General features: G+C 35.8%; 1 protein-coding gene across 1 annotated transcript; it reads right to left on the reverse strand.

Annotated features, from left to right (window-relative positions):
* Window positions 1-1,708: 1,708 nt before the first annotated feature.
* Window positions 1,709-8,654, reverse strand: LOC133283659 (L-gulonolactone oxidase 3). Its single transcript, XM_061480552.1, has 4 exons — window positions 8,573-8,654; window positions 4,486-5,198; window positions 2,663-2,918; window positions 1,709-2,535 (listed from the first exon to the last, which is right to left on the reverse strand). Exons 1-4 carry the CDS (start codon window positions 8,652-8,654, stop codon window positions 1,709-1,711), a joined length of 1,878 nt encoding a protein of 625 aa, XP_061336536.1.
* Window positions 8,655-13,592: the final 4,938 nt, after the last annotated feature.

Here is a 13,592-nt window from a genome sequence, read left to right on the forward strand (position 1 = left end):
ATGGGTTAGAGTAAAGGTTTGATATTGGCAGCTATTTGGAAAGCAAGAGATAAGGGAACTGAAGTTGTGAGTAAAAGGAGGTGATTTTTATTTTATTTTATTTCACTTTATTTTAGGAATTCAATCATAAAATGATATTGCATTATAAAATGCAAGAGACTCATCTTCGCATGGATAGATAATTGATAAGGTATCATACACCAATCATCTGGCTTCTTTTATTTTTAAAATTAATTAAAAAAAATCCAGGATTATATTATTGTTGATCTACAACTTGCTGATAATTAAACGTCCATGGGCCAAGCTTCACACTTTCTTTTTTTTAGATTTATTGAAGGAGAAGATTATATTTACAAACTTTTACTACAAAAAAACTAGTATTTAGAGGCGGTTATATTTGCATTTAGAGGCGGTTCAAACCGCCTCGTTTATCATCGTCACGAGGCAAAACACGGCAGTTTTTAGAAACCGCTGGAATAACCGCCTCTACATGACAATCTGAGGCAGTTATTCTAACCGCCTTCAAAATATATTCTGAGGCGGTTATTTTAACCGCCTCCAAAAGACAATCTGACGCGGTTATATTAATTGCCTCCAAATAACGCGTAACCGCCTCCAAATAGTTAAAATTATATAAATTTTAAAATTTTAATATTAATATTGTTACTTTTAAAATTTAATATAATTTTTATTTTTAATATATTTTTTATAGTGATTAGTTAATATAATTGTTAATATAATTGTTATTAGTTGAATATAAATAACTTATTGAATTTTGTGTGTGTGTTAGTGTGGGTTGTTATATAGAAGAGAATAGAGAAAGAGGAACAAGTGACATCCAATGTGGGACTTCAAAGTGAAGATGAGATGGTTTTTTTCAAGGTGCAACAGTCATCTTTAGAAATTTATATATAACACCAGATAATTCAACTTAAAAATCTGAACGGTTAGATTAAAGTATTACAAGAGAAGAACACATCAACCAAATTTGAGGACAATCCAACAGCTGAACAAAGAGATTTTTCTCTTTGAATCACACTGTACGATAGATCATGAACCGCCTCTAAATATGCTTTGGAGGCGGTTATTTTAACCACATTTAATGTATATTTTGAGGTGGTTGACGTGAAACAGCCTCCAAATGTATATTAGAGGTGGTTAAAATAACCGCCTCAATTTACCATTCAGAGGTGATTTTAATATAACCGCCTCTAATTGCTACATTTATAGGCGATTATATCTCAACCGCCTCTAAATGGTTAATGGGGGCGATTATTTTCACAGCGTCTAATATACATTTGTAGGTGGTTATGGTTTAACCGCCTCTAAAGGTAGTAATTAGAGGCGGTTTTAATGTAACTATCTCTGAATGTTAAATGGATGCGGTTATTTTAGCCGCCTCTAATTTACATTTGGAGGCGGTTTCACGTCAACCGCCTCGAATCAATTAAACCGCCGGAGTTATCGCCTCTATATATCAATTGGAGGCAGTTTTAGTGAAACAACCTCCAAATACCAATTTTCTTGTAGTGTTTTTATTTACAGATTCTTACAAATTACATTATGTCTGACCGATAAGACACTCTTGAATGAAATCTGACCTGTCAGACGTAGTGTAAATTGTAAGTTTATAAATAAAAAAGTTTATCAATATAACGCTTCTCTTTGTTGAAATAATGTTTTTGGGGTTTACAAAATAAAAGGCACATCATGCTATGGATGATGGTATGGAAGTTGGTAAATTCCTACAAACTCTAGCTTCCGTATAGACAAGGCCTTGGCTGCAATGATACCCCATTAGTGGGCTACAATGCCTATCTTCGGTACATATGCATAGTCCCTCCAGAGCACACCCATCAGTTTTCTCTAATTCCTTCCCATACAGTATCTCTTCAGACCATTTACTAGAAAACACATTTTTTGGATCCATTTGTTGTTTGGCTGCAATAAACATGTTAAACTTAGGATACTTATGTTGCACTCCTAAGAATGCTACATTCCTGTTCTTAGCCCAATGTGGCTTAGCCCCATATTTGAAGAATGCTAATTGCTCCACTTCCTCCCACACATCTTGGTTTAGTCTAGGAGTTGAAGGGTCATTTGCACGATAATAGTTAAAATCAACCACTACAGAATCTTCAGATTGTCCTAGATATGCATCTGATCCTTTGATGAAGCGTATTAATATCCCATTATAGTTATCCACCCCACAAAAATTTTCTGGTTTTATAAGGTCTCTCAATTTTCTCACATCACGGATGAAGTCTCCAAATTTGGAAGCAGGGAAGATTGCTGTACTCTCATAGAAGAATAGACCTTTGATTCTTGGATCCCAAGCGCATGAGGTATCAATTCTTGTTGAATATAAGCATGAACCTGAGGCTTGCATTTTGCCTTGATAACCCACTACAGGATAGCCAGTGAAGATTAGACCATTATTCTTTAACCCATTGGCTACTAATTTCTTGAATCCTAAAATAGTAGCTGCCGTTAAGCATTTCCCATCTATGTATCTTGTTTTTTCTAGCGATTTCTCTGCATGTCAACGTTTATATAACATTCATTAAAACTTTGAATTACGCTTTGTTATTGTATGCTCAAAGAAGAAAAATATATATGGCACTACATATATATATATATGTATATATAAGAGATCATTTACCTGCTGCTCTAACTGATTCGGAGACCAAAATGGAATTGGCTTGAAATCCAATGAAGTCATAGACTCCATCACCTGAGGCATTTAAGGGAACCCTGGAATCATATCTATAAACAGCTGTGTGTCTTGATGGATACCAAGTTATGTCTGCAAATTCATACTGCTTTGCATGGTCTATGTACTCATCTTCAATATGAGCATCATCCGTGAAATTGTAGGTTATGCTTCTTTTGAACCTATGTTCAAGTGATAACTTTACCTGTACGTTAACGTTGATAATTCATCAAACTTAATTAAAAAAATAATAAATAAAAAAACCACTTCCAATATGTACTTGGTAGTAGGGGTGTCAATATAGATTGACACGACACGAATTCGACACGACACGAATACATCAACACGAACACGACACGAATTTTCATTCGTGTCAAAATCTTCAACACTGACACGACACGAATTTTTTGCGGGTTGACACGACACGACACGAATAACACGCAAAATAGGGGACAAAACGGTAATTGACAAAAAAATTTAAAAAAAAAGATCGAAAATAAATAAAAAATTAAAAAATAATAATAAAATAATAAAAAAATAATAATTAAAAATAATACGGGTCGACACGAACACGAATTCATAAACACGAACACGACACGAATTTTTTGCGTGTCATTTTTTCCAACACGAACACGACACGAATTTTTTTACGGGTCAACTCGAACACGAATTTTCGTGTCGTGTCGCGGGTTGACCCGCGTGTCAAAACCCATATTGACACACCTACTTGGTAGTATGTATATATGACATCCATTTCATGTAGAGCAATGGAAAAAGTAAACGCAGTAGATATATCATTTGTGAATATATATTATTTAGCGGAATATTTTATTTGCCCGATAATACAAAATTTAATAATTCATAAACTGTTGCAATCTAAAAATAAAATTCATAAACCGTATTAACTTTGACACTTCTTTATTTGATTTATAAGTTCCGCGTGGAAAGGTGGGGAACATGTTTCCTTTTTTGGTCAAAAAGATTAGTTGTTTTTGAGACTCATCATATCAACCACACCACACCACATATGATTCCGCTTATGAAAATATTCATGATTGCCTTTGAAATGACTCGTCTTTCAAAGCAATCTAATGAATTTGCATCATCTCTCATATGTGAAAAGTTGATTATGTATCACTTATTTTTATTCATTAATGATTAGATAAGAGAGAAAAAAATATATAATTTTTAAATGAGTAATTATAATTAAATAATATAGGGATAAATTATTTTACTTATTATTTTTTTTGTCTATCTTTGTTTATTGTCTTTCAATATCGTTAAATCGGAATCTCAATAGGAGACAGAAATGAAAAATATAGTTGAGATTCTGATCTAATAGTATTAAAGAACGGTAGGCAAAGGTAGACAAAAAAAATGATAGATAGAATAATTTATCCCAATAATATACCTACGTGGTTACTTTTTTAGATGAGAGAAACCAAATCCAAATTAAATACTGTGTTTTCACTTTTCAGTTAGGAATTAATGTGGAATAGGATCAGGAACAAAATTCTAGGCAGAGCATTAAAAAAATGAAATTATTAGATACTTACAAAGTAGAGAAAATATTTTCTGCGTACAGAAATTTTTTATCTACGAGAAAAAAAGGAAAGAAAGAAACTCATGAAGAGAGAGAACATGCTAATTACTGGACCTCATCCCTTTTGTTTTTTTTCTCTGTAGCACATAAATTTTTTTTATCACGGATACAGAGAACATTTCCCAACAAAGTATTAAACAATGAAATTATATACTAAAAAGATACTGACCTTGGAGATGGCACCTAACATTCCAAGTGATACTTTGGCTGCGTTAAATAGAGGATCATGTGCTTCCAATCTTAAAATCTTTGCATACCCTTCAGATCTTGAAGCAGGGACAACAATACTAATACCCAGAACATGATCATGAACAGAACCACCTTTCCCCCACCAAGAGCTACCATGTGCTCCAGTACTAATAAGCCCTCCAATACTAACACCCTCCCAATAAGGTGCAGCCACCAAGCTGAACCCACCTTTTTCAACTTCATCAATCAATTGACGAAGCCCAACACCAGCATCAACAGTCACAACAAAATTTGCTGCATCAATTTGGATTCCAGAATCATCCTTTTCTGTGCTGATGAGCAAAGAATTCTCTTGAGGGCAAGCCAGCTTGGGAATGGTGTGTGAGTATTTGGTGACAACCTTGACTTTGAGGTTGTTCTGAACAGCATAGGAAACAGCTAAACGAAGCTGTTCTTCAGTTGTTGGGTATGTAACGTTGAGAGCATAACAGTCCTTGCGGTCACCCCATGTGCCGTATGAGTTGTGGAGGGTGCAGATAGATTGGTTGCACTTAATTGGTGACTGTGGAATCATGGCATGGATGGAACCCAGTAATGGAAGTATGTGAATGACACCAAAAAGCCAGCAAATCCAATAGCTACCCATGTGAATGATGATGATGATAGTGGTGGTGGTGGTGATGAATTGGATGGCTTTTTGTTTTTGTGTTTTGATTGATTAGTTGTTGGCTTTTATTATTATATATACCGAGATGGCTCCCTAGAAAGGTGAAGCTTCAAGGGAGAGAAATAAATAAAAGTAAATGAACGAGTTTCTTGAATTGCAAGTCAAGCAGTGGTCCCGCTTCGTCTTTTTTTAATGTTCAGAAAGTTGCGGAAATGCCAATTCACACGCAGGTAAATCGTCAGTAGGCATAAAATGTGTGAACGTTAAATATGAAAGTTGTCAGGAGCACACCATTTTGAATGATGAAAAGGGAAAACTGCGCGCATACTGCATGTGTTATTTAGTTTGAGGATATAGTCTCACGTTACATTCATAAATAGGTGGAGCCCATTTTTTATTTATTTTTTCGCTCTCCTTTCTCCTTTAATTTGTGAGTTACATGATAAAAATATTTCTCTCTTGATTATAATATTCTTCTATGTTATAACAATGTTTTCGTGTGATGTAGTTTTGCCAAAAGAATATATATATATATATATATGGGAAAAAAATATCTAATGTTACTTTAGATAACTAAACTGAACTCATTTCGGATGTTACTTGCCAAACATTTGGTTAACAGAATCATTAGCGTGCAAGTTACATATCATTCAATTAGAAAAAATGAAAAAGAAAAAGACATTACTAATGAAGACAAAAGCAAACCACAATTAATTAATGCTAATTAGCTATAGATATTTTTCTAATCTCCACTAATATATTTCTGAACCTTTACATATATATTTAATGCATCAAGAAGACAAGAGGCAGACTAATATATTTATAGCTAGACGTGTCTAGTAACGTCCGCAATTTAAAAATTCGAATGTTTAAATATTATCGATGGATGAGAACAATGATTGTCAATTTCTAAAATTTTATTTTCAATATCAAAATATATGGAATAACTATTCCTCTTAGTATTTTTAACCAAAAAATGTTTCTCATATAGGAAATTCCGAGAGTGATTGATGCTGAAGCACAACAAATTAAGGGTGTTTACGGTCTAGATTGGATCGATTTTGGAAGCAAAAATTATCCGATCCAATCTCTTCGGTTTGACCATGTAATCATCCGTTCGGTTTGGACTTATTTTCAAATCCGATCCAATCCAATTTTTTTCGATTTGGATTGGATCGGTTTTCAGTTTTTTGAAAATCTTAAAATTTGTTTTATGCATATAACATCTTATATATATATATATATATATATATATATATATATATATATATATATATATATATATATATATATATATATATTGGCTTTGTAAAAAAACTGTTTGGTTTGACCATGTAATCATCCGTTCGGTTTGGACTTTTTTTCAAATCCGATCCAATCCAATTTTTTCGGTTTGGATTGAATCGGTTTTCAGTTTTTTTAAAATCCTAAAAAAAATTTATGCATATAACATCTTTTATATATATATTGGCTTTGTAAAAAAAATTGAAATACAAAAGGATCAGTAAACGATAATATAGTTTTTTTTTTTGGACAATGAGATATGAAACTCTACGCAGATGAAATTTTGTTGATGAGATGTGACTAGGTTTTTTCTTGGGTTTAGTTGATAGGTTAATGGGTCTTGTGTTTAGAAATTTTTGGATTATGATTGGAGAAAGACCAAAATAAGTAGAGGAAAATTAATATATTGGATCGGTTTGGATTAGATCGATTTTCATTAAGCAATCTGAAAACCGATCCAATCCAATTAAACGTTGCAGTTTTTTTTCGGTTTTCGATTTTTCGATTTTTGGTTTGTTCGGTTATCGGTTTTTCGATTCGGTCACCGCGGTTTGAATCGGTTGATGAACACCTCTACAACAAATCAATGTTCTGGACATTTATTTACAAAGATTCTTTTAGCTAATTCAAGATTGGAATTGGTTGGTCAAGTATGGAGAGAATGGTCAAGCAGTAGGGGAAAAAGAGAGGATAAACTACCCTTGAGAGAGCATTCTTCATAAAAGCTAACTAATAAAACAAAAGAAGGGTTACTGAACGAGAAAATAAATTATGCTTAAGGGTTTTGTTTGGTCCGGCAAGGAAGCTCATGATGGGGAGAGACCATCATCCATAGGCTAAGCGAACAATGATATTAAGTGGGTTTAGATACGTGGGTCACCGCAAGTCAATTTGGCCTTGATACCACAGATACCAGTTATTGGGCCAACAGGAGGAGCTCATATATGGTAGGGGAAGACCATCATCCATAGGCTAGTAAGCAATGACATTAAGTGGGTTTAAACACCACAATCAAATCCAAAATCTTAAGGCATTAAGTGTATGAGTTCTTCCACTTATATGGTGCTCATTCAGTCTATTTTTAACCAATGTGTGTGATTTCACCCACTCAAATTGAGAATTCAAGTGTGAGTGATAAAAAGTACCATATTGGAAAAAAATCGGCTAAGCATAACAAATATAATTGAAAGGACCTATAAACTCAATGTCTTAAGCTTTTGAGTTAAGATGTAGTGTTAACCCCCTTGTTGTGAGTTTGTCTCTTAGACCCATTTGATGCATCGATCATACTCTCCCCTAATTGGGCTCCCCCGGCCACTGCCCAATAGTGGTATCAGAATCAATGGTTGATTGACCTGGATACTCCGAGTCTTTGAAGATTGTAATTGGTGTTGAGTTAACAATTATAGGCTCACACTTTAGAGGTAGATTGTTGGGAATTCAAGTTTAGAGATAAAAAGTGTCCCACATTGAAAAGGAATGATCTAAGCATAACACATATATATTAGTAAAAGAACTCATAAATTCAATGCCTAATGATTTTAGGTTGAGATGTGATGTCAAACCATTTTGTGATGAGTTTGTCGCTTAGATCTATTTAATATATAAATGACAATCTTTCCTAATTGGGCTCCCAAGACCACTGCCCAATAGGTTCAGGATATACTTAACACAAAAGCATAGCTAAAAGTAGATATTGATAAATCAAAGTCAGCAAAATGCCAACATATTGCTCAGATCTAACATAGCCTACCATAATATCGATGCCCTATTTTATCTCTTTTACTAAACTTTCACAAGCTCTGGTCTCAATCATTCATGATGTACCGTCTAAAACTGAAAAACACACTATCCTATTAAACTATTACAAATTCAAGAATCTGTAAATGATAAAAGATAGAGAAACAGGGATGAACCTTGAAACTCAAAGAAGAGAACAAAACTGTTATTATTCATCTGATACCTCAAGCTCCTTTACATTCTCACATTTATACTATTCTACCTAAAGCTATAACAATCGTCTAATAGATATGCAACTTCCTAATAAACTTAAACATCCTAACAACTAACTTTAATATCCCAACAACTCCTTCACTTCAAGCTGAGCTGTAACTACCTCCTTCACGTAACATTTCCTTCCCCTCCAAAGGGACCTTGTCCTCAAGGTCCAAGAAAAGTGAAAATTTGTGATCATCCATACCCGCAAGGTGGAGAAATAATATCAATGGGCAATATTCTAGAAGGGACAGAAGCATGATGACTATTTAACATCAAAGTTTGACCCAAACGAATGGAAGGTGCACACTATAATAACCTTCTCAAGGGGCAATGGTAGTTAATAGCAGCCATTTTCACTGTTGAAACAGAAGCAGGGGAGCAAAACCTAACAAAAAATGGGAAGTGCATAGCTCCAAGAAAAAATTAAAGATACAAGGGACGCAGACCTGTTGTATCTTGATCGATGAAAATGGACTGCAACAGCGGACGCGGACCAACTAAAGCTGTCCTCGCATGGCTTAATAGAGCAAACAAAGTTTCCATGGATATACTATATTTTCTTGTCGTGCTCTTTTTCTGGAATGAAAGCTAAACGAAAGAATTGTAGATGTGGTGTTCAACAATGAAATCTTGTGATGACACAAGTGAAGCAAACCCGTTATACCAAATCACTTATGGATGTGCACCTGTGACACTTGGTCTTGAGAGGGCTGGATAGATGGTTGATAAACCAAACCAATAATTTGCTTCGTGTGTGACATCTTGAAGGACTTCGTTCTTGAATTTTGGTGACTTACCAACAATCTCCTAGGCTGAAATCTAGTGGCTGAATCTTGAAGAGAAAAACCACTGGATGAGTCTTGAACATCTTGAACCTTTTTGGGTCGGTTGTATTGAGAAAACATTTGCACTGCTATGGCTGTTGTTGCACAAGAATTTCCAGGTTGTAGAAGTGGTTTTAAGGGCATCACATTGAAGGAAATTTGCATAGCATGTAAGGTGTCTAAGGCCCGCTACACTTTCGTGAGGACCAAGGAGAAGAGTTCCTTTCTATTCATGCTATCAAGGGGACTCGAAAATGAGGATTGCAATAGCGAACGCGAATCAACTGTGGTTGTTCTTCCATGGTTGTATGAGATGAGTTCCTTCTTCGCTTCCATATTACAGAAAAAAAACGAAAAAGCTCACGGTGATGAAAAGCACTAATGTTACATATTCAAGAATCTATAAATGATAAAAGATAGAGAAACATGGATGAACCTTGAAACTCAAAGAAGAGAACAAAACTGTTATTATTCATCTGATACCTCAAGCTCCTTTACATTCTCACATTTATACTATTCTACCTAAAGCTATACACAATCGTCTAACAGAATACACAACTTTCTAATAAAATCAAACATTCTAACAACTCACTCTAATATCTCAACAACCCCTTCACTTCAGGCTGAGCTATAACTACCTCCTTCACGTAACATATACTCACCCTTTGTACAAATATTTGGTCTTTTAACATGAAAAACAAGAAATAAAAATGTTGCTTTTGTAATTAGAATGACAACTTTACAACTAGAAACATGGCTTAATCTTCAAAAATATATGTTTCTTACACATAAAATTCCTCTTACAAATTTCAAAACTTTCATTATACTTTTTTTTTCTTTCTCTTTTTCTTTTTCCTTTTCCTTTTCCTTTTCCCTTTCTCTCAATCGATCTTTATTTTTTTCTCCATTAATCTATCACTTATTCTCGTTATTTTTAAAGCATGTTTCGTGGACTAAAGCACCATTTTAAGTCTTTTGGCCAAAAGAATTACCTAGTTAAAGTTGATTAGATAATTTTTTTCAAACTAATGCAGTCAAACACGTCACTGATATTGACGGGACTAGTCCCGTCAATGATACGGACTGGACTCGTGCCATATCAGCGCCACGTAGGCAGTCCCGTTATCGTAAAATTTTGGAAGACTATAACTTTTGACTCAGGTATCCAAATTCGATGATTTTTTTTATTTGACATAACTTTTCAAGATCTACGCAATGACATCTCATTTGACATATTTTATCTTCCATAAACATAGTTTGAATTTGCATCAATAATTCCACAATTACAAGATCATTTAAATCTAGAAGATCCCGAGTTTTTCCCTAACCAACACCATAAGGTGCAACACGTGCCATCTTCTGGATTTAAACGCTCTTGTGATTATGGTATCATTATTATAAATTTGAACTATGTTTGTGAGAGATAAAATATGTAAATGAGGTGTCATTGCATAGATATCAAAAAGTTATGTAAAATAAAAAAAATCATCTGATTTGGATACCTAAGTCAAAAGTTATGACCTTCATAAGTTTTACAGTAACAGGACTGCTCAAGTGGCGCTGACATGGTACGAGTCCCGTTAGTATTAGTGACGTGTTTGACTACATTAGTTTGAAAAAATTTATCCAATCAACTTTAACTGGACAATTCTTTTACCTAAGGGGGCGTTTGGTAGAGAAATTTTTTTTTTGTCCGGGAATCTCGATTTTCAGAAATATGAATTTTACATTCAGTTTACGATAATATCCAAAAATTAAAAATTTAGAAAAATTCAGTTTCCCAAGAATCCTGAAGAATACCACGTACCAAACGGTCCCATCATTCATGTGTTGAACATCTTTCATGGTTTCTATATAAGCTATTTGATTGCGTACACTAAAATCACGGACCCTCTTCCTTCTTAACAAATTTTCGAGCAGGTCGTGCTTCTGGAGTTGTATCAAACAAGAAACTATTCACTAAATTAAACGTAATGAACATCTTTCAATATATATAGCAACTGGGATCGGCTAAGAATATCAACATGTTTAGTTAAAAATTTCCAGTAATTAAGCTAAAGCGGTACGCAAATTAATTCCAACAAGACATGTAACATAGGGAAATGGTGGCTTTTTGACCCTTTTGCCCCTCATTAAATAATTAATAACCAATTTGCCCCTCCCCCAGAACTATCCATCATCCTGCCCCTATTTAGTCGATTAAGTTGCACTTTTAATCGACTAAATGGGCAAAACTCAGAAATCATGAAACGCGAATTTTAGTCGACTAAATACTCACCTTAATCGACTACATTCGTTGCACTTTTAGTCGACTAAGTCCATTATTTAGTCGACTAAATGTCGCAGATCAGGTTTTTAAAAAAAAAAAACCATTTCGCAAAGGGGGTTATTTTCAAACCCTAATCGACTAAATCGCTCCATTCCGTCCCCTCTCTCCAACCAAGTCCGAATCTCAACCCTTGAAGGTGCGATTGAAGCATCCTTGGTTCACACTTGCGAAATCGACATTTAGGTAACGTTTTCTGACTTGCATTTGGTTTTAGGTTTAGGTTTTTTTTTTGTTTTCTCCATGCATTTGATTTATGTTTGCGGTTTTATGGATTTAGGTTAGGGGTAGGGTGTTAAGTTTGTTGTGAGGGTGAGGGTTAGGGTTGATGTGGTACCTTAGGGTAGGGTTAGGGTTAGGGTTTATGTTGCTGTTTTGTTTGGGTTGTAGTGTTAGGGTTGATGTTTTTATGTTAGGGGCTAGGAATGGTTTTTGTGATGTGCTAGGGTTAGGGTTAGGGTTAGGGTTAGGGTTAGGGTTTCTGTTTTAGGGTTAGGGTTAGGGTTTGGGGTGCTGTTTTTGATTGGGTTTGGGGTTTACGTTTCCTGTTTTTATGGTATGGTATAGGTATAGGGTTTGTTTTCTGTTTTATTTTAGGATTAGGTTTTGTTTTTTATATTGAATTTTAAATTTTTTGATATTGTTATTATTCATTGATATTGTTTCCACTTGCATTGTAGGTACAGTTGTTCCCATGGCTGGCCGTAGAAGATCGTCTAGCACTGGAAATGAGAGACGACAGAAGCTACGACAAGACCGTCCATCTTCGTCAAGGCCACAAGAGGAAGAGCCTGCTCCTGTCGACCTACCATTCGGATACTTGTTCGAGAATGACCCCGTGGTTCATGAATCATTTGTCCGTGACTTTGTTAACTGACCCATATGTGGGGCCAAATCACTTGATACAACCTTTTTTTGAACAAGAAGGTTTTAACATTGTGAGGTGGTTGGAGGAATCACATCTTAGGACCTTGGCTGAACTGTCGTGTTCATATTCTGAGCTGCATGTACGGGCCTTCTACCATAACCTCAGCTACGTACAGGGTGAGCTGAGGTCTAGGGTCTGCGGGGTGGAGATCATCATGACGGCTCCGGTATGGTTGGAGTTACTGGGGTATGACTTTGATTCTGCGCAGACTGTGGAATATGACGCAGACAGCGGGACCATACTTCCAGGATATACACGAGGTGATGCCGTGCAGGAGCAGAGAAGAGTCTGTGGGCAACACATTGCCTATACGGTGGGGTTGCTTACTGTGGAGTCCTGTATACTACACTATGTCATCACCCACATTCTGTTTCCGCGAGCGTTCAATCATTCCAGGGTGTTAGAGCATGACATTCCCATCATGTGGGCTATCCGACATGGTACTTCGGTGAACTGGAGGCACTACATCTGTTGGATGATGTATAAGGCCAAACACAAGGGTGCACTTCCATTTGCTTGTCTTGTTCAGAGGATATTGGAGCATTTTAATGTTCCCATGGATAATGTGACCTTGAAGAAGACCACAGGGTATAATCATAAGTTTGGAAAACGTCTACTGGAGCAGTGCAAGATGACAAAGAACCCCCAAACAGGAGTGTGGCAGTTCACAGGTGCGGCTGATGTTGAGGTTCCTGATGTTGCTCCACTTGTAGACATGGTTGAGCCCGAGGTGGAGGATGATGATGACGATGATGATGAGGGTGACTAGCAGGAGATAGCTGAGCCTGACGGTGGGTTTTCATTGCGTGATGTCATGAAGGGCATAAACGCCACGCTGAAGAAAATAGGAAAAATGGCGCTGAAACACAAAAAATGGAGGAAGAGTCACGTGCAGAAAGGGAATGAAAGATTTAGACATATACAGGGACGGTTCAAGGGTGTTGAAGATAGGCTTGCTCGTCTAGAGCTTGGACGAGGAAAACAGTAGGTTGAGGATGTTGCAGGACAGGGGACTGATGTGTCTGACGAGGAGACGGCATCCGAGGAGGGGGACGATTAG

Source organism: Gastrolobium bilobum, unplaced genomic scaffold (assembly GCF_033153095.1).
Source record: "Gastrolobium bilobum isolate Gb01-03AN ecotype WA unplaced genomic scaffold, APGP_CSIRO_Gbil_v1 utg18685, whole genome shotgun sequence".
Classification (NCBI taxonomy): Eukaryota; Viridiplantae; Streptophyta; class Magnoliopsida; order Fabales; family Fabaceae; genus Gastrolobium; species Gastrolobium bilobum.